The 26,616-nt window shown below is 36.9% G+C and overlaps 1 protein-coding gene across 1 annotated transcript; it reads left to right on the forward strand.

Moving 5' to 3' along the window:
• Nucleotides 1–6,512: 6,512 nt before the first annotated feature.
• LOC113038918 (fibropellin-1-like) lies at nucleotides 6,513–26,295 on the forward strand. Its single transcript, XM_026196725.1, has 13 exons — nucleotides 6,513–6,852; nucleotides 17,624–18,283; nucleotides 18,563–18,758; nucleotides 18,998–19,137; nucleotides 19,216–19,386; nucleotides 19,616–19,729; nucleotides 19,804–20,778; nucleotides 21,684–22,264; nucleotides 22,343–22,508; nucleotides 22,671–23,541; nucleotides 24,306–24,422; nucleotides 24,532–24,658; nucleotides 24,797–26,295. Exons 1-5 carry the CDS (start codon nucleotides 6,783–6,785, stop codon nucleotides 19,377–19,379), a joined length of 1,230 nt encoding a protein of 409 aa, XP_026052510.1. The 5' UTR covers nucleotides 6,513–6,782; the 3' UTR covers nucleotides 19,380–19,386; nucleotides 19,616–19,729; nucleotides 19,804–20,778; nucleotides 21,684–22,264; nucleotides 22,343–22,508; nucleotides 22,671–23,541; nucleotides 24,306–24,422; nucleotides 24,532–24,658; nucleotides 24,797–26,295.
• The last annotated feature ends 321 nt before the right edge of the window (nucleotides 26,296–26,616 follow it).

A 26,616-nucleotide genomic window follows, 5' to 3' on the forward strand; every position in this document is an offset into this window, starting at 1 on the left:
GCTACTGGAAGCACGTCAGAGACAACTTCAAACTGGCTGATACAAGCTCAAACTCACAGAAGTGCTCATTACTGGTGATAAGGCATTTGCCTGTTTTTTATGCTTCTTATAAGGCTCAAACGTACAGGGCATCTCGACAGCACTGTGAACATAACATAACAGTTAAATCACCTCAACAGAAGTTAACAAATTTATTTAAACATCTGGTACAAATACTGACATACAGTGTCTGTGAGTCATCATTATTCATCATGTTGCTCAATTAACTGCTGTTTTATGGCCTCGAAATACTGGAAATATAGATAATTGAATGTATGAACTATGGTAGTTACTGTATGGATCTTGACAACAGTGATGCTACTAACATCAGTTGCTTTGTGGATCGTGGACGGGAATCATCTAAATACAGCTCTGTCATTAGATTCAACGTTTGAATAAATGTGTAAAGTTACCGTTTTAATTTAATTCTATATCAGTAACCCTGCTGAACAATACATTGTTCACAAAAAAAATGATGTATTACAGTCCTATGTAAAGCATTAGCTCATGCAGTAAAGCATGGTGCAAGCAATGCCAAATTTGCATGGAATAATAAAACTGACATACAACATATCCAGCATTATAGATTCTGTGTGAGAACTGCACCGATCACTGATGCACTGAAGACAGCCGTACATTTCTGTTGAGAGAGTGGAGAAATTTGACTTTTAATATCGGTAACCAATTATATTTCTCTTTTTTTTTTCTTTTTTTTTTTAATCACCACATTAAAATTTTATAAAAATGTTAGATCTATAGTCAGATTACATATCATTTTAACATAATTATATGCTGAATTTGCTAGAAGTGTATATGTGTAAATAATATAATATCATTTACATTATGTATAACAGTATTAGACTAATATTTAACCAATACATTCTACTTAATGAAACCTTAATATCAGAGTCAAAATGTTCACACAAAAAAAATATATATATATATATATATATATATATATATATATATATATATATATATATATATATATATATATATATATATATATATATCTTTTTCCATTAAATTAAAAGTTTGATTATTCATTTGTTTTACATTGTAGATTTGTATTTTGTTTTCTGTGGATTAAAGGCTGATTCTATTCCTTATTTTTGTTCAGTTGACTGTAAAGACAGCTGGATGATGAACATCTCGAATGAAACTGCTGCACATCCAATAAATCAAGCATGCGACATAATCAATTTGTCCAGATATTATAACGCACCATACGATCTTGGATTACATACCATCAATATCCTGTTTAGTCTTCCTACACACTCTTATATTCTGTGGCTTATTGTCAAAGGGACAGGAAAAGGAATCGCATCTGAATTCTTCACTCTAAACATCTCTGTCTGTGAGATTATGCTATGTCTACGCTCATTCAGTTCTGTGCTTGGCAATGTATATCCAAAGCTCTGGAGTGTTATGATGTTTTTGTCAGGATTTGTCTTCACTGCCCGTTTCTTTCAGTGTCTGATTTGTGTTGAGCGTTACCTGGCAGTGGTTCATCCTGTAACCTTTCTGAAGTTCAAACATCTCAGATACAAAGCGGCATGCTCCATTGTTACCTGGATCATGATTATTGCATGTTGTGTGTTTTCTCTGCAATTTGTAAACCCGTGTTTTATGCACGTTTTTAAATGCCTGTACCTGGTACACTTCACAGTTTTCCTCGCTATTAACTTGTTCTGCTGCTTGGCTGTTCTCAGAGCTCTGAAGAAGCCTGGGCCTGGAGAGAGAGGGAGAGAGAGAGATGAAGAAAATCATATAAAGAGAAGAGCGTTTCTGATCATTCTAATAACTACTGTGACTTTAGTTGTCACTTATGTCCCCAGTTCAATCACAGCATTACAATATATTCTATCAGTACCTGCTAGCCGTGTGCTAGAATCACTGAGCCTTACATGTTTCTTTCTGGCTGGATTTGTGCAACCTCTTCTCTTCATTCGCAGGGTTGGCAAACTGTCTTTCTGTAGGTCACTATAACTGATCTAACCCTTTTTGTTGATAACTCATATCTTGAAAAATTAAAGAATTATTACATGTTGATTGTGTATGTATCCAAATAAAAACAATTGCCTTTGCTCTGATTTTCATAAAACTGCCATGTTAGTCTTCTCTGTATGATATTAATCTATAGCCTATCTTAGGAAAATGTGTTGATATGATGTGTCATAGTTTGTGTAGGTTATTTTTAAATGTATGAGTCATTGCATCATAAATAACAGTTAAGGCCCATTCACACCAAAATAGTATAACAATGAAATAAACGATGTAGACACCACAGTTCATTTGTAAAACTCTTTTCTGCTTGATTACTTAGCAAACACTGCATGCCATGGGGTCTGTGGAAAATGTAAAAATGAAAATAATAATAATAATAATAATAATAATAATAATAATAATAATAATAATAATAATAATAATAATAATAATAATAAAGTTAACATTTACAGTCTGTGCTCAAAAGGACACTTCAATTATTCACAATCCTAGACTTTCTTGAATTCTGTTCATTCTGTAACAAATACTGGAAATATAGATAATTGAATGTATGAACTATGGTAGTTACTGTATGGATCTTGACAACAGTGATGCTACTAACATCAGTTGCTTTGTGGATCGTGGACGGGAATAATCTAAATACAGCTTATATTTATAGCTTTTCAATCCCTCAATTATCTATAGTGGCTTACAGCTAGCCTAATCTAAAACATACTGAAAGATATAAAAATGACTCATTTCAAACAATGTTTACATTTTCTAAATTAAATGTTTATTGTCTGTCTCAAAGATGCTACCTATATTATATAGTGATAATTGCTTCATTAATTATAAGGCTAAACTGTAGGCCCATATTTAGGAGACAATCTTATGACTATAAACACAACTATAAACATTTGTATGACATCATATTCACACACTGTACACTTTCAAAAAGCTTCATAAGTTATAAAAAACGACTTTGATGTTCTAAAGCTTACATCAAAACAGAATAATGCTGTATACTTCCCTCTGCTGGGAATTTGTAGTAACTACTCCAAAGGCCACTATTCTGATGAAAGAATGAAAAACAGAGATATCTTTGTGTGTAATATATATATATATATATATATATATATATATATATATATATATATATATATATATATATATATAATTGATCATATAGTCACTTTAATGTATTTTATATTTATCTCAACATGACGCTATTAAAATATTACATTATTACTTGTAAGCACACAAAATAGACTGCAATGTTGTATGATTTTAATCTTGAAAACATGAGTTTTCCTAACTCCAACCAAATACAACTTACTGTAAAAAAAAAGAAAAAAAAAAAAATATATATATATATATATATATATATATATATATATCTTTATAAAGAGTTTCATGTCATTACATGTGACAGTGCAGTTAAGTGCTCGTGGTCTGTGTGCTGTCAAAAAGATTTGCGACTCATAATCCAATCACATTCATTGTTCTGTACTAAGCCTTGCTTGTGGTCACAAGAGTTGTGTGCATGTGCTGTTGTAATGCAGACTGCTACAGATTACTGTTTATTAGTGCACTTAGGGTTACGTCTTGGGGGGGTCTTACAGCAGTGAGGGTGCGCTCTTTTGTTCCAGCCATATGTGCTGGTTTTGAAGTCCCAATGGTTGTTTAGGGGGTGATGATTAGTGTTCTGGTGGTGAATGTAACTCATTGTAATTTCAGTGCATCTTAATCTTATTAAAGTTCCATATGTCGACAAATATCCTGAGCTCATGAGTAACCCAAATTAAACAAATGAATAGCATTTTTCTGTTTAGGTTACTGTACCATTTACAATACGTAGGGTGTCAACTTAAACACATCATCACTAAATAGTGATGAATCATGGAAACTATTATATCATAAATCAAATGTCTTCTTTTTTCATTATATAGGTAACATTAATGTTTCTGTAGTACATAAATTATGACATGTAAGCATTACACAGCCATTACACAGCCAGACTCATTGACAAAGCATGATGCAACAAGCCACAATCCTGGTTTCTCAAACCTGCCGAACATAAAAATCGAATTTGCTGAGCCACTTAAATTCCCACATCCAGTATAGCTTGTATCCAATCAGATACTTGACCATTTTATCCACTTAAATCAGCACTCATTACATCATTCACAAGTTCAACCCAGTATGTTGTTACATTTCATTTTGTTGAAAGACAACAACTGCATTTTGGGCTTATGCCACTTGTACTGCTGAAAAATGATGGGAAACAATGGGGACATGCTTTAAAGATCAGAATAAACACATGTATTTCGTTAGTATCTCACAAGTCCATACAGTACATGAACCACTAAAGCACATCTTAGATTATTTAGTTAAAGTAATCATTCTGGCAAAAATTAATGCTCTGTCAATAACTCACCTCAAGTTCATCCAAACTTGTAAGACTTACTTTTTTCTGTAGAATAGGAGAAGTTTAATGTACTCTCCAAGCTCCTTTCTTCCATTCTTCCATTTAATAGAGGCTCAGGCTGTCAAGCTCCAAAAAGGACTATGCTAGATGTACATGCTATGTACATGAATGATTGTGAGAAACTTCTGTCCATATGTCAAGGCCAGAATTGACACACTGTCACAAGCTCGAAAGTCAGCTTCCGGTCAAATGTGCAGAAACATTTAGAGATAGGACACTACATACTATTCCTGGATCAGAGAACAAAACAGAGTAAAAAAAGAAATCTTCTGATAAACACAATGTGTGATGAGTCAAAAAATGCAGTAAATTGGAGTGTGTTTTGTAACCTGTAAATCTTGTGGGGTAAGCTTTACAAGAGCTTCTGCAGACACATTCATACATTTAGATCACATTTCATGAAAATAAGGATATATTTAATGATTGCTTTATTTTAAATGGCTGCACTGAACAAAAAAAATACTTAACAAGAAGCCTAGTGAACTTAACAAGAAGCCTAGTGAACTAGTGAATAGCCAATAACATCTTACATCACAGTGACCGGCAGAAAGACAACAGGAGTAACAACAGGAAATGAACCCAAACAACACCATGCTAATCTTTGGGCTTTCTCTGTGTGTGTGTTTTGATTTTTATTAATTGGCTTTGAGTCAAACTCTTTGAACGATCAATAAGGAGAAGTGCAATTCAAATAGTCTCTGTAATATTTTAGATGATTCAGAGGCTGGTGTTGGTTCAACAAGTTGCATACAGTAGCTCATAAAAACAGGCCTTTATTGGTTTAGGAAGTATAAAGAAATGCAGCCTTGAATGACTAATGCCAGCGGAGTGTGTGATTGCTGACTCAGCAGGATAAAAGATCTCACCAGCTCATTATACACTGTTGGAAAAAGTCAGCAGGGAATCACTTAGGAAAGGTTTTTTTGATTGTCTTGATATGTGAAAGAAAATATCCAGCTGGGTTAAGTGTTTTCTAGCAAAACAAATTCTGAATTACCAACATTACATGATGGTGGTTAACCTTACATGACCCTTCATTGTCTGATGTCCTCCTGTTTATATTGCCTCTAGAAAGATGTTCCTAAAAGACTTAGAATATAGCAAACAAAGTTATGCACTAATTATAAAAATTCTAATTATAGGTACAGTACATTTTAGATATAATCATATTTTATTTGTAGTTTAAAAAATAAATTTAGGAATAAAAATCCCATACATGAATCAGTTAACTTAACTTACTTATACATTTAGAAACTGATTATACATTACACAATTAATAAAAAATAAAAAAACAGCAAATTAAACTTTGAATTAAATGTAAAAAAGTTAAGTAGAAAAACTTTTTTTTTACAACCTAAGGATTTTTGTACAATGAACACATTTATAAATGAATATAGCATGAAAAAATGCTAAATATATAATAGTTTTCTAACCACACACAAAAAAATAAATACATTATATATATATATATATATAATGTATATATATATATATATATATATATATATATATATATATATATATATATATATATATATATATATATATATATATATATATATATATATATATTAATGTAATTATATTTTGTTGGTTTTGAGTTTGCCCACCAATACAAGCATTTGCTTTTATATAATTGACCTTTATAATCTTTAGCTTATGAAATCATATTGTTCATATGCTAACCCTCACAGAAACCTTTTAAGCATCTTTCTGTCATAACATTAAGCTGTTTTCCTTGTTATTATGGCATTTAAAAAAAACATTTAAAAAGAGAAGAACAAAGATTTTTGTCCTTGAGGACATCCCTGGATGTTTTGTCTGATTTACTAATGTTCTAGTGACAGTTTTGTTCCTATGTGTACCACACACACACACACACTCACACACACAACGAGGAATCCTGGTGCTGAAGTCCACTTCTGGTTTCCCTCCCCTCCCCTCCTCTCTCTGGGTGATTAGTGTGGTAAACCGCAGCAGGATTGGATGAGAGAGTTAGTCTCATTACTGCTTGTACAATGAGCCACTGCTCTCAGCATGACCACTCCGATGCTGGACAGAGGAACTTTATAAGAACTACACGACCTGATGCTTATAGGAATTAAAAGACTGAGCAGAATTTCAACAGAGCAGACTTCGAGATCCTACAGGGATGTTTCATGATTCCCATGAGGGTTTAATTTGAAGGTTGCTCCACTATGAAGGACTTAAATAGGCATTAACCTTAAAGGACTTCTAGTTTGGTTTGCTTGGATTGTTTCACATCACCATGGAGATCAGGAAAGTGCATCTGAAATGCCCCGGGACAGTTTTACTGACCATGATGATGTTCAAATGGGGTGAGTTTTCTCTCTTTCTCAATACCATACAGAAATTACAGGGGGGGGGGGGGATATAATATTTTATAAACATACATTTTCATAAATACATATTTTATATGGCAATCCTGAACAACACGTGGTTAAAAAAATAAAATTCTTACATGCTAAAACAAATGTCTCCGTGTATGGGACATTGATCATTAAAAGCTGTTGAGAATAGAAAAATAATATAATTTCTTGCTGATAATTGGTCTTTTAGATGTGTTTAATTCTGAGAAAGGCCGAGTTTTATTGTATACATACGTATATGCTAGAGTCAAGAGCAACAGGTTGAATGTTGTGAGTGGCTCTATTACCTCTTTTTTGTCAAATTTTGCAATAAGGTAAATCAAGACAAATGCATGCTTTTATCCACACTATATAGACAAATTTTTTTATAAATAATTGTTCTATAATAATACTTTATGTAGAAACCAGAATGTGATGTAAAAGGAGTGATGGACTCTTTTGACTTGTACCAGTAAGCAGCCACCTAACAACCTCTCAGAACTCCCTAGCAACCACCCAACACTCTAGTGTTCTAGTAAAAAATTTACATGTTTATGATTTGAAAGAACAACACTTTGTTACTGTTTACAAGATATAATATTTTTATTTCTTAAAAATAAAGGTTATTGGTATCTATTATTCCATGAAGATCCATGGAACATTTCCATTCCACACAAAGGTTCTTTACATTAATTAAATGTTCTTCCCAATTAGCATACAAAGAAAAATGTTTTTTTTTTTTTTTTTTTTTACTCTTTTCTGAAAGGTTGTTTGAGGAACCAGGATAGTTCTACACTCTTAAAAATGAAGGTTCCGAAAGGGGATTTTCACAGCGGTGCCACAGAAGAACCAGTTTCTGTTTCCTTAAAGATCCTTTCAGTTAACAGTTCTTAAAAGAACCATATTTTCTAAGAGTTATATTATATATGAGAATATTTCAATAATCAAAAAAACTTTTTCCATAATAAACAACCTTTTATGGAATAGAAATGTTAAAGTTTCTTCATGCAACCAAAGATGTCTATCAAGAACTTTACATTTTAAGTGTATGAAATCACTGCAAAAAAACACCCTTAGGAACCTTTATTTTTAAGAATGTCTCACGTCTTCTGGTTTACTTTTGTTTTATGCTTGATCTCTTTTCTGCTGACACAAATTCCTGGCACTCTTTTTTTAGCATTAGTGTAGTGTTGTGGTCATTTTCGGTTATCTGGCCCTCCCAAAGATGTGCACTGGAGTGTTACTTGTGTCCCTCCTCCTGTCTAATGTGGATATAACTGGTGCATGCTACAGACGGGAGTATATGGGGGAGGTTACTCATCTATTGTCCCTCCTTCCATCCATCCAGTCCGATTCTGCCTCGCTCTCAGGACGCTGTCTGGAAAAAAAACAGAAAAACTTTGGGGGGTGGGTTCCATTGTGTCCTGTTGCCATGACACCAGGGCTGAGTCATTTGGACGTTGTGTGCGGGTGGAATCTGCGTTAAGCACTTTTAACGAGCTCTGTTTGCTTTTGCGTCCTGTAGGCTTAACGCTCTTTCATCTGACTGCACAGCCAAGCTGTCTCTGAGCATTTAATGCTATGATGGTCAAATCCAGGGAATATTTCAGTGGAGAGTGAAATATCTAGAGTTTTGATTCTAAAGTATTAACAGAAGCTTTTCTGAAGATATATAGATATATAGAAATAAACAATGCATGTAATTGTCTGTTAGCATTCTGATCATGTAAGTGCAAACTTTTCTATTTTTTTACACAAAACATAGCCTATTAAAATCAATTTTCATCCAGATCTCAAGTGTGGAATGGGATTTACAAACAATGCATCTGTAGTGTATTTGAATTGAATAATGGGAGTCAATGGGGAAACTGAACAAGAGGAACAGTGGGTGAAACTGGTCTGATGTTCTCACTGAGCTGATAGTTCATGTCAAATCACGCATGCAAATGTGACATCAGGCGCTTAGGAAACAAGGGGGATCCTGGAATTCACATGACTTTTTCAATGAAAATGTCTACAATGGTCCCTGCCCCCAACTCTAATCCCAACAAGAACAGAGCAAGGGAAGAATAAATTCACACGACACAGTCCACCGCAGTCTCACAGTCAAGTTTCAAATTCTATCGAAAAAAAACAATCTTGTCCCTTTTAGACTTGCACACTATTCATTTACTAACTTCTTTTTTTTTTTACAAATAGAAAACAAACACTAACTTCTCTAGATTTGTTTTCTTTTTATTTATTATGCAATTAACTAAAGCAAAAAAAAGGCCTCTAACAATAGCTTGCTCTATTTCTATTCTATCAGTTTTCTTTAGAAAAAAAACATGTTATGTGTACTTTGTTCAACTAACTGAGACATGTTATAGCACTAGCATATCATTGCTCTTTTGCTGATTTTGATTGCTTCCATTGTCCTAATTTGTTTTATCCAAGATGCTTTAGATAAAAGCAACTGCGAAATAACTAAATGTATGTGTATGTGTGTGTGTATATATATATATATATATATATATATATATATATTTTTTTTTTTTTTTTTTTTTTTTTTTTTTTTTCATATTTGTCACACTTAAAAGATTCAGATCATCAGACCAATTTTTTGGTTACACAAAGATAATCCAAGTAAATACAAAATGCAGTTTTTAAATGATGACTTAATTTATTAAGGGAAAAAAAAGCTTTCCAAACCTACCTGGCCCTATATGAAAAATGAATTGCCCCTCCCAGTTAAATCATGAAAGAATTGTGATTAAACACATTAGTTTAGAAAGTCGAGTTAAATTAAACTAGCCACACCCAGACCAGATCGCTTAAACAGAACCTTTCTGACAAAGTGAAGCATGCTTAAAGAGAAACACATCATGCAACGATCTAAAGAAATTCAAGAACATATTAGAAAAAAAAATAGTTGACCTGTATCAGTCTGGAAAGGGTTATAAAGCCATTTCTAAGACTTTGGGACTGCAGCAAACTACGGTCAGAGCCATTATCCACAAATGGAGAAAACTTGGATCAGTGGCCGGCCTACCAAAAACACTCCAAGAGCACAATGGCGACTCATCTATTAGATCATAAAAGAACCTAGAACAACATCCAAAGAACTGCAGGCCTTACTAGCTTCAGGTCAGTGTTCATGATTCAATAATAAAAAAGAGACCGGGCAAAAACAGCATCCATGGGAGAGTTCCATGGCAAAAGCCACTGCTGACCAAAAAGAACACAGTGACTCATCTCACGTTTGCCAAAAAATATCATCTTGATTATCCCCAAGACTTTTGGGCCATTATTCTGTGGACTGATGCGTCAAAAGTTAAACTTTTGGGAAGGTGTGTGACCCATTACATCTGGCGAAAAAAACAACACAGCATTTCATAAAAAGAACATCATAGCAACAGTCAAACATGGTGGTGGTAGTGTGATGGTCTGGGGCTGCTTCAGTCAATGATCCCAAACACACCAGCAAGTCCACCTCTGAATGGCTGAAGAACAACAAAATCAAGGTTTCAGAGAGGCTAAGTCAAAGCCTGGACTTTTTTCAAATTGAGATGCTGTGGCATGACCTTAAACAGGGCATTCATGCTCCAAAACCCTTCAATGTAGCGGAATTAAAACAATTCTGCAAAGAGTGGGCCAAAATTCCTCCACAGCAATGTGAAAGACTCATTGCCAGTAATCACAAACGCTTGATTGCAGATGTTCCAAAAAAGGGTGGCACAACCAGTTATTAGATTTAGGGGGCAATTACTTCTTCACATATGTCCAGGTAGGTTTGGACAGCTTTTTTCCCTTAATAAATGGAATCATTATTTCAAAACTGCATTTAATATTTACTCGAATTATCTTTGTGTAATATTACAATCTGTTTGATGATCTGAATCATTCAAGTGTTACAAATATACAAAAAAATTAAAATAAAACAGGAAGGGGGCAAACCTTTTTTTACACCTTTTTTAAATGTAAATATCAATAAAAGCTCAACATTTTTACATGTAAACTCTCAGATGCTGACCTGGTTAGCTCAGGTTACTTTACCTACTCTTGTGTGTTAGTATGACCGCTAACAGATATCATTCCACAAATTTGGTTGATAAAACTCTTTAAGCACTAATATTATGTTCTGTTGTTGGGTGCATGTGAAAAAATTAAGCTCATGTCCTTCAGCCGGAACTAATGCTAAAATCCTTGTGTTGATGCTCATGTGGCGTAACACTCAAAAGCATCACCTATAAAGTCTTAAAGGTTAAAACTTCGTGCCTTAGGTTTAGAAGCACTGGGGAATAAAGCTAATTAGAGTCTGAGTCTAAAGCTAATGTCAAAGATTTGCTAAGTCTGAGTTCACGTTGGTACTAACAACAGCTATTAATACTCTTATATTCACTACGAGTCAAAACATGACTTATATTTAGTCTGAAAAGTTCAATTCTTAATCTCAGAACTCTTATTTTTAGGTTCACATGGAACAATTAAGCATGCATACAGACAGACAAACACTTGAAATGGCTCTCCTGCGTCTGTGAAAATAAACAGAACACAGGTTATCACAGTGTCCTGTCACACATCACACACACGTCCCACTCACTCTCACTCTCTCTGTAACCTGTCCACTCCTCCCATATCTCTGGACAGATGCATATTAAGTGAGTGTCATCTCATACAGATCTGACTGGGCCATTAATCCTGTGACAAATTTCACATCCATTGTAGAGAAGTATAGGGCTCTTAAATACAAGATCCATACAGTGTGTTACACGCTTATTATTGTTGAGTAAATGAAACTACAAACACAACTAGAAAAAATAATAATAATAGTTTTATATCACAATTAAGACTTTTTTCCTCACAATTTAGAGTTTATTTCTCAAAATTTAGTCGGAAAAAATCAAAAACTCAAAACCTTTTTTCATTGAATTTGGAGTTGTTGTTGTTGTTGTTTTTTCTTCTGAAAACGTCATTATATAAGATATAATTTTATATGAAATATAAACTCAGAATTGTGAGGGGGAAAAAGTGTGTATTGTGTGAGATCCACATTTTTATTATTATTATTATAATATAGAGGAAATGGGCTTCCATATAAAATCATTTATGATGTACACGCTCATTATATACATTTTGCTAATTTTGAACACACACAAAGATGTGTTTCCCCAACTGACCCCTGTAAAACATTCTGTAGCCCCTTTAAATTGTAAAACTAACCTGTCACACCCCCTCACAGCAGGAAGTTAGACACAAGCTGGGATGATTGACAGTGATGTAAACTAATGGGGAGGAGTTTCGCTTGATTGACAGCCAGTATCAGTGCTCTAGCTCTTAGAACAGAACCTGCATGGCTAACATTCTTCCAGTGTTCTTGCACAGATAACCATTAAACAGTGACACACATGGAGAAAGATGCAGTGCTCAAGACAGATGTCAGGAGCATGGGATGCCAGAGACTCGGATCTCTGTGAAACCTCAGTGTTAAAGTCTGGGTAATCAGATCCACTACAGCCTGTCTCCACCTGGAGCCTATATGTGTCACATTTGGCTGCTATCCACATTCCAGCAAGATCACAGTTAAGAATATGTGTAAGAATGGGACATGACCACATGAAAAGGTGACAAGCTGCTATTGTTGGCAGTCTGATATACGTAGTAGCAGCAATGTAGTGGATATTACATATAAAACTATTCAATACCTTTGAGGTTGGCCTCTTCTACTCACCAACGCTGCATGTAATTAATCAAATACAGCAAAATAGTAGAGAGTAATATTGTGTAATATTATTACACCTTAAAATAACTGATTTATATTTTAATATATTTAATCTTCATGGTCACATGACCCATCAGAAATCATTCTATTATAATGATTTGCTGCTCTAGAAACATTTATTTAAAATATATTGTCTGTAATTGTTATATATTTTTTTAAAAACACAATAATATGTATGTGTGTGTGTGTGTGTGTGTGTGTGTGTGTGTGTGTGTGTGTGTGTGTGTGTGTGTGTGTGTGTGTGTGTGTGTGTGAGACCCTGGACCACAAAGATTCTTAAGAGTCAATTTATTGAAATTGTGTACAGGTTGGACAATATTTGGCCGAGATACAACTATTTGAAAATGCAAAAAATTCAAAATACTGAGAAAATCGCTTTTGAAGTAGTCCAAATGAAATCTTATCAATGCATATTATCAAAAAATTATGTTTTTTTATATATATATATATTTACGAGAGGAATTGTACAAAATATCTTCATGAAACATGGTCTATACTCAATTTCCCAAAGATTTTTGGCATACATTTTTTTTTTTTTTTTTGGCTATAGCTAAAAAATATACCCCAGCGACTTAAGACCGTTTTTGTGGTCCAGGATCACCTACACACACACACACACATACACACACATGTTTGTTTTTGTGAAAAGTGGGGACATCCCATAGGTGTAATGAGGATGTTTTTATACTGTAGAAACTGTATATTCTATGGCCCTACACCAACCCTACACCTAACCCTAACCCTCACAGGAAACTTTGTGCATTTTTACCTTCTCAAAAAAACTCATTCTGTATTGTTTATAGGCGTTTTGAAAAATGGGGACATGGGTTATGTCCTCATAAGTCACCGTCTCCTTGTAATACCTGTGTCATATCCATGTCATGAAGAAACAGAACTGAAACAGAACTGAGAAGGATGTTTTTCCAGAAAAACTGGAAAGGTCACCAAGATGCTTTAAGAAACCTACCTGCAAAGCTACCTGCAAAGCCACCCTAAAGCATAGCATAGCCACCCTAAAACAATGCACAAGTGCACCTATGGCAAAAGCTGCTTTAAAAGCAAAGGATGGTCACACCAAATGTTAATTTAATTTACTTAATAGAAGTTATATATTAAAAATCTATTTATGACATTATATTGACAGCATCCTCATTTTACAACATTTATACACAAGTACCTAAAGCTTTCAACAGTACTGTAGTTTTGCAGGTAGGTGTCTTGAAGCATCTTGGAGATGTTGCCACAGTTCTTCTGGATCTGTTTAAGTTTGTTCAGTTTCTTCATGTGATTATTAGACAGATTGGATGATCAGTTCGGATCAGGTCTCTGTGGAGCACTGACTCCTTGTTCTAACAAAAATCTCCCTGGATTATCAAAATTAATGGCAAAATTTATGTTTGGAAATGTAAACTGATATTTCCACTGACACGCTATAGCAACAGATAGAAATAGCTGACTTCTATTAGTGTTCTAATAATTTTGGCCACCTCAATATAGTGTCTATAAAAATAACTATCAGTTATCATCTAACACGTGGTTATGCTACTGTAAAATGGCCACTCTCTGTAATCTCTTTTAAAACAAAGTGGCAGAGGACTGTATCCTAAGGTAACAAATGCTGGCTTAGTAGTGTAGACTAACCTAAAGCTGTCCTGTTTTACACACACCACTCTGAGAGGATTACGGTCAGCTCAGTACGTGAAGACACTGGCCTACTTGCTCTCTCTGACGGTACGCACATCTAATAGACTTTAAATAGTCTATTCACAGGCTGTAAAAGATGGAAAGGGTAAAACATTCATTGTAAACTGAATGGTGAGGATATTCAAGGTGTCCAGAAATACTCTGAAAGTCAGTGTTTAAGCACACGTTTGTGTGAACGAACATACGCTAAATGAGGTACAGACAGTTTAATCCACTTTAATTTTCTGTTAACAAGCCGCACAATTTACAGGTTAACAGAGGGCAGAGCAGAGAGCAGATAATCAGTGTCCTTCAGTTTCATGAAGGAGAGAATTTTTGGGAGATAAAGTAAAAAGGAAACTAAAGAAGTCACTTTGTTTATGTGTGCCGACTGGATGATTGTGAATGACATCATTATGTGTCATCTAGATCAGTGACCGGTCATGTCTATGACAGCGTGAGCTGGTAAATCTTCTTTACTTATCAGACTTTACTGACAGGAAATGACAGGAGGGTTAAAGAGATCCACGACAGTGAGAACGACAGAAAATAAATGGAAAGGAGGATAGAGAGTAGGTGGATCTGGGGTCACAGAGGTCAGCATCTCTTCGTCTCAGGGCCAAATTAGCTTAGAAGTAACTATAGAAACTGAGACCCACTGCAGTGGACACTTGCTGGGTCAGTCTGTGTGGAGCTCGTTTTCCCAGGCCGGGGGTGGGGAATCAACGCTAGTCTGGGTGTCAGACGTATCTGCATCCTACACAGTTTATAGACATGTACTAAAATCAATTTGTATTTAAAATATTTAAAATCAAAATGAATTTTTCAGGTTTTGGCAAACTCTCTTGCATGAACCAGAGTAATGTCTATATGGGAAGGAAGAAGCAATTACTCTTAAGTTCCACTTCTCTGCATGTTTGTTTTGTTCGCTTTAAGATCTTTGTGTAAGCCACATGTCCATTCTTAGATCAATGTGAGTGCTTTCACACTAAGATCAGTGTGTAAGCTTTCAGTTGTGTTGTGTAAGAACAGTCTGTGTGTTCTGAGACCGATAAGATGTTTCTGTTCTAAAAGTAACACGTCCATGCTGATTAAAGTGTCTGGGCAAACACATTAGGTCCAAAAGTCTGTAACTGAAAATGTAAAAAATATAATTTAAACCTGGAAAGAAATAATGATTTAGGAACATTATGATGTAAAAGAAATAAGAAACACTATGATGTAAGCAAGCAAGAAAGTAAATAAATAAATATGCGTATAAATAAATAAATATATATATATAATATAAAAAAAGAGATAAATAAGCACAACTTTATATTAGTGCATGCCGATAAACAATTTAAAGTTTGCTATATAATGTTACAAATTATATATAATTTTGAAAAATACAATATTGATTAATTTTCACTAGTGTTATCAGACTTTTGGACTTGTTTCCTCTAGCTCAAAAAAAATGTGTGTGGGGGGGGGGGGGGCAGCTACAAAGAAAAACATTAAAAATGAAAACACAAACAAATATTGATTTTTAAAGTTCAGGAAATAAGACTATATCAGGAAACTGCAACAAACAGTTGTTTTTAAGCAACTACCAAAACACATTAGCAGCTACTGATTACAGCCATGCAACCAGTTAAAAATAATTTAATAATGGATATTTTTCTGGGGGCTATTTTGGCCTTTAGTAATGTCTGGGACAATGGAGAAATAATATAATCAATATTGATAGCATGGTGAAACGTTTCCAGTTCTGATGTGACCTTCAATGAAACAAACAAAAAGTTAAAGAATCAAGTTGTACCATTTTGGGGATATTTGGTTCCAACAATCATAGTAAAAGCTGAAACACGCACACTATATAACCCCCTTCAGTGTTTCACCTTATTTCCACAAAACAATGCTCCATTCCTGCTACACTGCCCTGCTAAACTCTCAATGCTCAACATGCACACACAGACAGATACACACACACACACACACACACACAGCACCTCATTCCTTCTGCCCATTCATTAATATCTTCCGCTTGGATGAATATTTGGGATGAAGGTCTGATCAAAGCCACACTGAGGGGGCCAGGGCAGCAAAGTGGTTTAGAGAAGGTGGGGGAGTGGAGTTTAGGGGAATGAGGGGCCCCACAAGGGTTAAGGATGGGTGGGCCACATTAATGGATCCAAGTTGGACGAGTGGAGGGGGTTGAGGGTCGAGGTCATGCTGATAACAGGAATTTGAAATGACTCAAAGAGCTCTCATGCGATTGGCCGATTTGTACAAGAAAATCCCCATGAATGCTCCGTACCGCACTCAATCACAAACAAAATATCTGACATGCAAACAGATAAGGTCACAACTTACAGGGGATCTCTCAAATTTGATCTTTTAGTTCAAGGTCTGAAGTACATTTTTAAAGACTTGTTAGGACTGAGAAATGTAAAAAATGCTGAACCTCACAAATAATCAACCTCACAGATGGACTTGGTATTTGTAATGCTGACTTTGTGGAGATTCTCTCTCTTTATTCCTTAGGCTCAGTCAGTCTTACCCAGGATTAAGGTTTGGAATCAACAGACTGTTATTAACTGATGTCATTCTTACCTATGTCTTAGATGGTGCATGTCTGTTTTCTATTATGCTATCATAGTAGTACAAAAGAATCTTTAAATTTTAAATCTTTAAAACACGAAGTACAGAACTCACAATCAGTATGTATGAGTGATACAGTGTGGTTGCTGGGTTGTTGTAATTAAAAAATTGTCTGCTAGACAGTTGCTTACTGGCCAAAACAAAGAAACCCAGCTCCAAGTTTCTATGACATTGTGGTCTCTAGATACATTTTAAGTTTTCTGTTTTATTGTAAAGGCAAATAGGCAACTATCATGTTTCTGTGTGCCTAAAAAAAAACAGTGGGACACTTCTCAACAAGCACACAATTTTAGGTACAGTATCTTTCTTGTCTGTAGGACAAATTGTGTAAGATGTTTAGTACTTGGGTTCAGGAGCTTGTTCCGATCCTTAAGCCCAAGTAGGATCAAAGTTTAAACACTTGAAAAAGAACAACTGGAATTCACATTGGGTTAACTCAGATGTACCCAATCCTGGTCCTTGAGATCAACTTTCCTGCAAAGTTTAAACCCAACCCTGAATCAGCTGATTAAGATCTTCAGGAACACTTGAGAACTCAAGACAGTTGTAGGTGCAGGGTTGGAACTGAACTCTGCAAGTAAGTAGATCTTCAAGAACAGGATTAGGCACCCTTGGAGTAATGCATCACTAAGGGTTACTTCATCTCTCTTTCTCCAGGTATATTCTGTTCCGGTTCATCTGACATGTGTGCATCTTCACCCTGCCAAAATGGGGCGACATGTGTGGATACAATGGACAACTATGTGTGTTTATGTTCACGGGAAGGAGTGCGGTACACTGGAAAGGACTGTGATGAGCTGTACGATGCTTGTGTGTTGGCTGAATGCGAAGGGTGTGAGACAGAACTTGGCATGGACCACTACACTTGTCCAGAGGACTTCAACGAGTGTGAAAGTGGACCATGTGTAGGTGCCCTCTCTGAGTGTGTAGATGAGCTGAATGGCTACAAATGTCTGTGCCCACCTGGTTTCGGAGGAGAGGACTGCAATCATCACATTACAGACTGTATTGATGAACCCTGCCTCAACAATGGCACTTGTCGACGGATAGTGGATGGATTTGAATGCACCTGTTCACAAGGTTTTCGTGGTGAGACCTGTGAAGAGAATGTGGATGATTGTGATTCACATCCTTGTCAGAATGGTGCAATCTGTGTGGATGGCACCAACAAGTATCACTGCTTCTGCGTACCTGGATACCAAGGACACAACTGTGAGATTGACATAAACGAGTGTGCATCACAACCTTGTTGGAACAATGGAACTTGTATTAATGGAAAAGACCAGTACCTTTGTGAATGTCTGCTGGGATATACAGGTAATCTGTGTGGGTGTTTCACCATCTTGTAACTGTAGTATTAACAGTCTAAAGAATTTGTGCTCAATCCCACTCCTGACAGGGTAATGTTCTGCAAAGTATAGCTCCAACATACTTACCTCAAAGTTTCTAGTAATCCTAAAGACCTCGACTGGCTGGTTCAAATGTGTTTAATCCTTCCCGAAGCAGGATTGGGTACTGCAGATCTACAAGGATATTCACACTGACAACAATTGGCAAATCATTCTTAGTCATGTATTGTGTTCTAAATCTCTATAGGAGTAAACTGTGAGATGGAGATCGATGAATGCGAGTCAAATCCTTGCCAAAATGGAGCCACCTGTCATGACCTAGTGGGGCTGTACACCTGTGACTGTGTGCAGGGATTTGAAGGTTCTGACTGTGAAATCAATATCGATGAATGTAAGAGTGATCCCTGTCAGAATGGAGGAATCTGCTACGACCTCATCGATAGGTAAGGGAACTAAGGAATTAAGGGAATGCCCTAGTCATGCAGATGGCGTGTCCAGCACTGCCAACTGTTTCAGCATTTACTCACTTTGTTAAAAAATATTCATCCATATCTTCCTGTCTAAGTATTGGTCATTGGACAGAAAAATCTGTAATGCAGACCTGATTTTATGCTGATCATTAAATGCATATACATGACGATACATGTACTCACTGTCTGATTTGGTGTGTGATTGTATGCAGTTTTAGGTGTGAATGTGGAGGCACTGGGTTTATGGGAGACCACTGTGAGGAGGATATTCTGGAGTGTGCATCACATCCTTGCCAACATGAAGCAACTTGTCTAGAGGGCATTAACCACTACAATTGTACCTGTTGGCCAGGTAGCTCTCCTTTTCCAAATATTGCACTCATGTCTTTAATATAACTTAATCATAAAATATGTTGATGTGTGTGTATAGGTTTTGAAGGGGATAACTGTGAGGTGGATATAGATGAATGTGCTGATACTCCTTGTGAGAATGATGGTGAATGTTTTGAGAAGTCAAAACCAGAACACTGGGAAACAGACTGGGAGTTCACCTATGCCACAGCTGCAGGTTACACCTGTCAGTGCCAACCATGATACACAGGTACTGGCAACATAAAAACAGTATAATGAAACAACAGATCATACAACAACACATCAATACATACAATACAACAGCTTTCATTTTAAAAACTTGTTCCTGAGTTGAGCCTAACTATGTTGTAGCCCAATATGTGATGGATGGTCAAGGTTACTCAAATAATGATGCAATGTTTTACTTGAAAAGAGCATTGCCATGCTGTTTATTTGTTTTGTTTGTTTGTTCTCCCCAGGAGAGAACTGCTCAGTGAACATAAATGAGTGTGTATCTGAGCCATGTCACAATGGAGGAAGCTGTGAGGACCTGGTAAACGGATACAAATGTGTATGCCCGAAGGGTTTTGCAGGTTGGTGTTTGCATATGGGAAAGAGCTTGCATGTGTTTTTGTTTGAATTGTTAACTTTGTTATGTCTTTCTCAGGTGTAGAATGTGAGGTTAACATAGATGAGTGTGAGAGTGCCCCCTGCCTGAATGGAGGTGTATGTGAAGATGGAGTGGATGGATATAAGTGCCATTGTGCAGAAGCTGAGGAAGGTCTCTTGCCATGGGGGGGACCCCAATGCACTGTGCAGCTGCTTGGTTGCATTGACCATCCATGCCAAAATGGTGCCACCTGTTTGCCATGGTTGAATGGAGAGCATGGACATACTTGTCTTTGTCCACCTGGATTCTATGGTGACGTATGTTCAACACCAACCACATTCTCCTTTTCTTCACCAAAGTTCTTTCTTATTGAAGTTCCAACACTCGAGCGCAGAAAGAGAGACACAGAAGAACATGAACACCCCCTGGGGGTCCGCCTACGCTTCCGCACCACACTGCCTGATATGCTGCTGTTCTTTCGTGGCAATGCTGAGTTCTTCCTCTCTCTGGAGATTGTTGGGGGTGAACTGCGTGCAAAGGTGATATCAAAGGAGGGAGGATCACTGGAGGCAAAATTACCAGGGCTTGTAAGTGATGGAGACTGGCATGAGGCAGTGGTGAACATTGATGGATGGGATAACGATATTAGACTTGTGCTGCAAGTTAAAGGTCCAGTCTGTGACAATCAAGCATGCAAAGTTGAACACAAGCTACCAGATGGTAAAGAAAGTTTCTTGCACCGTGACAGCCTCACAAATTTATATGTAGGGGGAGTACCAGAGGAGTACATGAAGCTCACCTTAAGTGGTCATGGCTTTTTGGGTTGTATGGAGGACCTACTGGTGGATGGCCATACTGTTCTGCCACATGATCTTGGAGATAAAGAGGTGAGTGTAGAGTTGGGCTGCATAAAGACTGAATGGTGCGAGGTAGACCCAAATCTCTGCTCTCAACAAGGGCACTGCATCGACCTCTGGACGGGGTACCGCTGTGACTGTTATAGACCACACTATGGTCATGACTGCAGCCAAGGTATGCATACACATATGCTCATACACTCAAACACTTTTCTCATGGTAATGTTTAGAGCTGGGGCATTAAACTCTGGTGCTGGAGGGCATTTTTCCTACTAAAGGCTAATTTATACTTCTGCGTCGAACCTACACCGTAGCCTACATATAGACACCCATCCTAAACCGTAGCCTGACATGCATCTCTCAAAAAATTTAACAGTGTGTCAATTCTATGCGTACTGCAAGTGCTGTGAATGGTCTGCTAGAATCCTTCCCTCCGTATGTACTTAAGTTTTGTGTGTGCTTATGTGTATTTTAATATTTTAATATTACACCTTCTTATATAAAACAAAGAAAGAACAAGTGTCTTATCATTTATAATACTAAATAGCATTATACAATAGTAGTTGTCTGTGAAAAACAATGTTGATCTGCCGTGGTACAAGTCCTTCTGGAGAAAGAATGCCATCTTCTCTTGTTCCGTTGTTGTCTCCTTTAGTGGTTTTAAATAATGATTTAATTATTTGATGTTTATTTGCGCCGTCATTGCTATAATGTTTCTCTGATGAGCCGCTTCTTCAGCTTTTGTCATGGTACTGCGGATTACACCAGCAACATGCCCGTGGACACTGCAGCCTAGTGGTTTGCATGTGTACTGCACGTCATGCAGACAATGACGCAGAACTATATATTAAAACTGATGCTTAGCCTATGGCGTAGGTCCGATGCTGAAAAATAAATCAGGCTTAAGTTTAGCTCTAACCTTTCTCAAATTCCTAAACAAACTAATCAAGATGAGGGTTGGACAAGAACTCTGGAAAACAGTGGCCCTCCAGGACTGGAGTTGTGCTGTAGGGGAACTTATATAATAATAAAACATTGTCATGCTTGACTTTTTTTTCTCTATTTCTCTTTCTTCAACAGATTTCTCCTTTTGGACATTCGGACATGAGAACTCGACTAGCTATCTTGCATTTGTACTGCTGTCTGATATTGGCAGGAACTTTAGTGTGTCATTCTTCCTACGATCTCTTAAATCAAGTGGATTATTATTTCAGCTACGCAGGCTAGGGCGTCAGCAGACAGAGGAGGATGATATTTATTTTACCATGTACCTGGAAATGGGACAAGTAAAGGTGACCTCTGTGGTGGGGTCGCCCATCCTATCATCACCAGTGTTTGTCTGTAATGGAGAGAAACACATGCTTCAGATAGACATACAAGAGGGTCAGGTGTCCTTAAATCATGGTGGATTGCATTACGGACTTGGCTCTCTACCTGACTTGGAAGTTCTGGAGGGAGATCTGGTGTATGTTGGTGGGTTTCAAAATGAAGAGGGTGCAGCTGACTGGGGGGGTCATTTTAAGGGATGCCTGCAGGATCTGAGACTAGACGATGTGCATCTGGATGTGGAAGTCTGGAATAGTACCCTGAGTGAAACTCTATTTATCTCCAGTGATGCAAAAAACGTGCTTCCTGGATGCATAAGTGATGATATATGCAAGGTATGTGGACATAAATATTACTTTTATCCCATTAGATCCATTTACATTGATCACTACAGCTGTGTTTCTGGTTTGCAGGTGGAGCCTTGTTTAAATGGTGGAGAGTGCACAGTCACATGGAATGACTTTATTTGTTTCTGTCCATGGGATTTCACTGGAAAGAAATGTGAAACTCGGGTTTGGTGTGTCAGTGACCCATGCGTAAATGGTGGACACTGCGTGGATCTGTTGGATGGTTTTGAGTGTATGCTTATATTAAACATCCAGTTGATATTTAAGTTTCCTTAAGGTCCTATTAGCAAAATAATTAATTCAGAAATATATGTAAATGTTGATAATCAGGTAGAAAAATAATTGTGTGTAAAAAAAAACTGTAAAAAAAAACAGTTTTTTTTTTTTTTTACAGGCATTGCTAATGCAACTTTTGACGACACACCCTTACACTACAGTGCTAAGGGATCTCTAGTTTACCCGGTGACCAACGTGACAATGGATCTCCGTACAAGACAGGAAAATGCTGTATTACTTCGTGCATGGAGAGGGGCAGAGCTTCTACTGATTGGTCTTGTGGATTCAGCCATTCATGTGGAGCTCCAAACCGAGAACAGCGTGGAACCAGTGATATTCTCTGGAGCGAGACCGATTGCAGATGGAAACTGGCATCACCTGCTGGTTGCCATGGCCAGTCCAGAACATGATGCATCGCAGTGGTTCATTTTGGTGGATGGCATCATCGATGGTAGCAGTGCACCGAAACTTGCTGGTAGTTTAAGATTTCTTAAAGATTTGTCGAGTGAAGTTGCACTGGCAGAGACCTACACAGGATGTCTAGGCGCTGTCAGAGTGGGTGAGGTTTACCTTCCATTTGTAGACAATGCCAAATCACCTCAAACATCACGCTTCTGGCGACGACAAGATGAGCGTGTGCGTATAGGCTGCTTTGGTGCTTCAGTGTGCCACTCTCATCCCTGCAGACGTGGTGGTACTTGTGTGGATCTCTTCAATACATTCGGCTGCCAGTGCCCATCAGGCTGGGAAGGGATCACCTGCGAGAATGAAACAGATGAGTGTGTCTCAGGACCCTGTCTTCATGGCAAGTGCAAAGACAAGTTTAATGGGTTTGACTGCTTGTGTCACCCAGGATATGCTGGACCTACATGTTCAGAAAACATAGACGACTGTAAAGGATCAAAGTGTAAGAATGGGGGAACCTGTGTGGATGGAGTTAATGACTTCACCTGTATCTGTCCACCTAAGTACAGCGGAACAAGTTGTCAGTGAGTTCGTACAGATCACACTCACATAGACTTGACTCAGTGGTAACTTACAAAACATATGCCTTTCAACAAAGAACAGGAGTAATAATGTGGTCTTCAGAAATACAACTGCAAACCTGGTTCAATCTGAAAAATAATAATAATAATAATTGACTATTAAAGCTGCAGTAGGTAACTTTTGTAAAAATATATTTTTAAACCTGTCATTATGTCCTGACAGTAGAATATGAGACAGATAATCTGTGAAAGAATCAAGCTCCTCTGGCTCCTCCCAGTGGTCCTATTGCCATTTGCAGAAACTCCATTGCTCCCGGTAAGAAACAACCAATCAGAGCTGCGGTCCCTAACTTTGTTTGTGTTCAAAATGTAGAAAAATTTATATAATAAGCGAGTACACCATGAATCCATTTTCCAAACCGTGATTTTGGCTTGTCCTGAATCACTAGGGTGCACCTATAATAAGTGTTTATATTCGGACTATTTTAGATTGCTTCGGGGATACCGCGGCGGAGTAACCCAGTACCTTTGTGATTCTTCATAGACATAAACAGAGAGAAGTAGTTCTGGCTACGATGTTCTTCCGCAAGACGCAAGCAGTTCGGTTTATTAACCTCTAGAGCGTCAAAAGTTCCCTACCTCAGCTTTAACGTTTTCAAAACTTCTTTCAAATAAAAGTTATTTCTTGTTACCGGAGTTTGAATGAACCAGTGTTATTTAAGTTTTGGGGGTTTATCCATTTGTTTGTTTGTGTTGTTGTGCATCAGGTATAACTTCCCTCCTTTAAAGTGTGAACTGGATGTTGAATGTGAAAATGATGGCGTTTGTTATGACACTCAGTGGGGGGCAAACTGCACTTGCCCCCCAGGATTCACAGGAGACAGGTGGAATTAACACTTATATCGCTGCCCATTAGAAATAAATTGAATATACAAGTATATTAATATAGATGACTAAATGCATATGTGTTTGTGTAAATGTTTATTTCCACAGATGTGAGAAAGAAATTGATGAGTGTGCATCTAGCCCATGTCTAAACGGTGGATCATGTCTGGATCAGCTGAACCGGTTTCAATGTTTGTGTCCAGCAGGATTCAGTGGCCAATTCTGTGAAACAAATGTAAGTAAACACTGAGTAAAATAAGCAGGATACAATTTAGGAGTGGAAATGAGAGTGCAAACTAGTATAGTAGTGCTGAGTGTTATTTTATAATTTTTTTTACCTGCCAACAATAACAATTTGAATCTCTCTCTGCAGAAACAGGCTCAGCGAGAACATATACCATGGTTTGCAATAGCGGTTCCACTGGCATGTGGCTGTATCCTCTTGGTGGCCATTGGACTCATTTTTATGTTGATGACAGCGCGCAGGAAGCGGCAATCTGAAGGAACATATTCCCCAAGCCATCAGGAGATTGCTGGTGCACGCCTGGAGATGGATAGCATGCTGAAAGTACCACCTGAAGAGCGACTAATTTGAACACACAAACAGATGTGGATAAAGGGGCTCTAATATTATCTGTGTGACTCTGGAACTACACTAGAACTTTCCACAACCTTGTGGTATTGAAGAGCCACAGTGAGAAGCAAGTGCTACATCAAACGAGCATCATGAAGAGGTATGGTAATAAAAGTGAAAGAGGAAAAACCTGAAGACATTAAATATGATTGATCTTTTGTGGATACCTAAACCTTTGGAATTTAACCAGCAACTCTCTCAAATGTAGTTGAACTTGGTGATTATTTACCTCATGGCATTGTTATGCCGGAATGGCTTTGACAAATACTGCAAAGAGACGGAAATAAGAGTTTACATTCTTCCCACAGCATTTAAAATCTTTAAACAATTCCTCTCAAAGATAAGCACTGTAGTGCTAATGAAGGAGTGTGCATCATTTTGAAAACAAAATTTAAAAAATCCACAGCATTTGAATGTACAAGGTATGTTTGTAGCAAGACTGAACCTGCTACTATTCCTGATGTAGGCTACACTGGATATGATAATCAACACTAAGGAATGTGGCTTAAACTCATGCCAATGTAAACAATTAGCCATTAGCATTTTCAAGGGTGGAAAACAACTGAAACCATTTACCATTTTAAAGTAATGCATTTTCTTAAAAGAAAAGCTGGGCATTGCTGCTTTGCATAATTCATTGCATTGGTGCGTTCACATTGAATCAGAATTACCCCAATTATGTTTTCCTGAATACTAAAAGCTATTTACGTCTTTGCTGGACACACAATCACAAGTTTGTAAGAAATAACAGAAAAACCTTAGAATTTTGAACTGGAAAATGCTCTGGCTTTATTGACTGTTGTTACATCATGAATAAACAAGCAAAAACACTAGAACTAATGCTAGTTATGTAGCAATCTCAGCATAGTTTGTCTGAAATGCTATTTTATTTTAGCCTATAACCTGCACTTCCAGTATGAGGCATCAAGAAGTGTTTTAATGTAGTGATACATCTTTGCTATCATAGACGGCAAAGCTGCACAGCTATTTAACTGTTATGGGTCGAGTCACAAGACAAACAGATTTAAGATGAATCTGAGCAAAATTAGTATTAGCAAAAAAGGAATTACGGCAATTCCGACAAAATGTGAACGCAGATTTTTTTTTTTTTCATTCTGTTTGAGATCATTATTGGAAAAACTGTGAATGTTACCGTTTGACAATCACTGCACTTGACATTTTTAGGAATGTGTTCATACTACTAAAGATAAATAAACACCACTGTTTATACAAACTTACCTCTGCATACACATGCAAATATGATCTCATGAGCGGCGAAATAATATTCTGCCTGTGTGTGAAGATGAAATGAGAGATGAACATAAGAACAAATCCTTGCTGATGTCTAAATGCTGTAAAAAAAAACTCAGTGAGTGTATATATATTGTAAATTGTAGCTATATTTCCTTTTCTTTCTTTTTTTTTGTTGCTTATCAGTCAGACTTTCTTCAAATGCATGCATAGGATTTTTTAAAACTAAACAGTAAAGTGTAAGCTACAACATTTTAGGAATATTTTTTTTGTGTAAATGTGCAAAGATGGTTTAATAAAATTTTTGT

This window comes from Carassius auratus, chromosome 21 (genome assembly GCF_003368295.1).
Source record: "Carassius auratus strain Wakin chromosome 21, ASM336829v1, whole genome shotgun sequence".
NCBI classification, from domain to species: domain Eukaryota; kingdom Metazoa; phylum Chordata; class Actinopteri; order Cypriniformes; family Cyprinidae; genus Carassius; species Carassius auratus.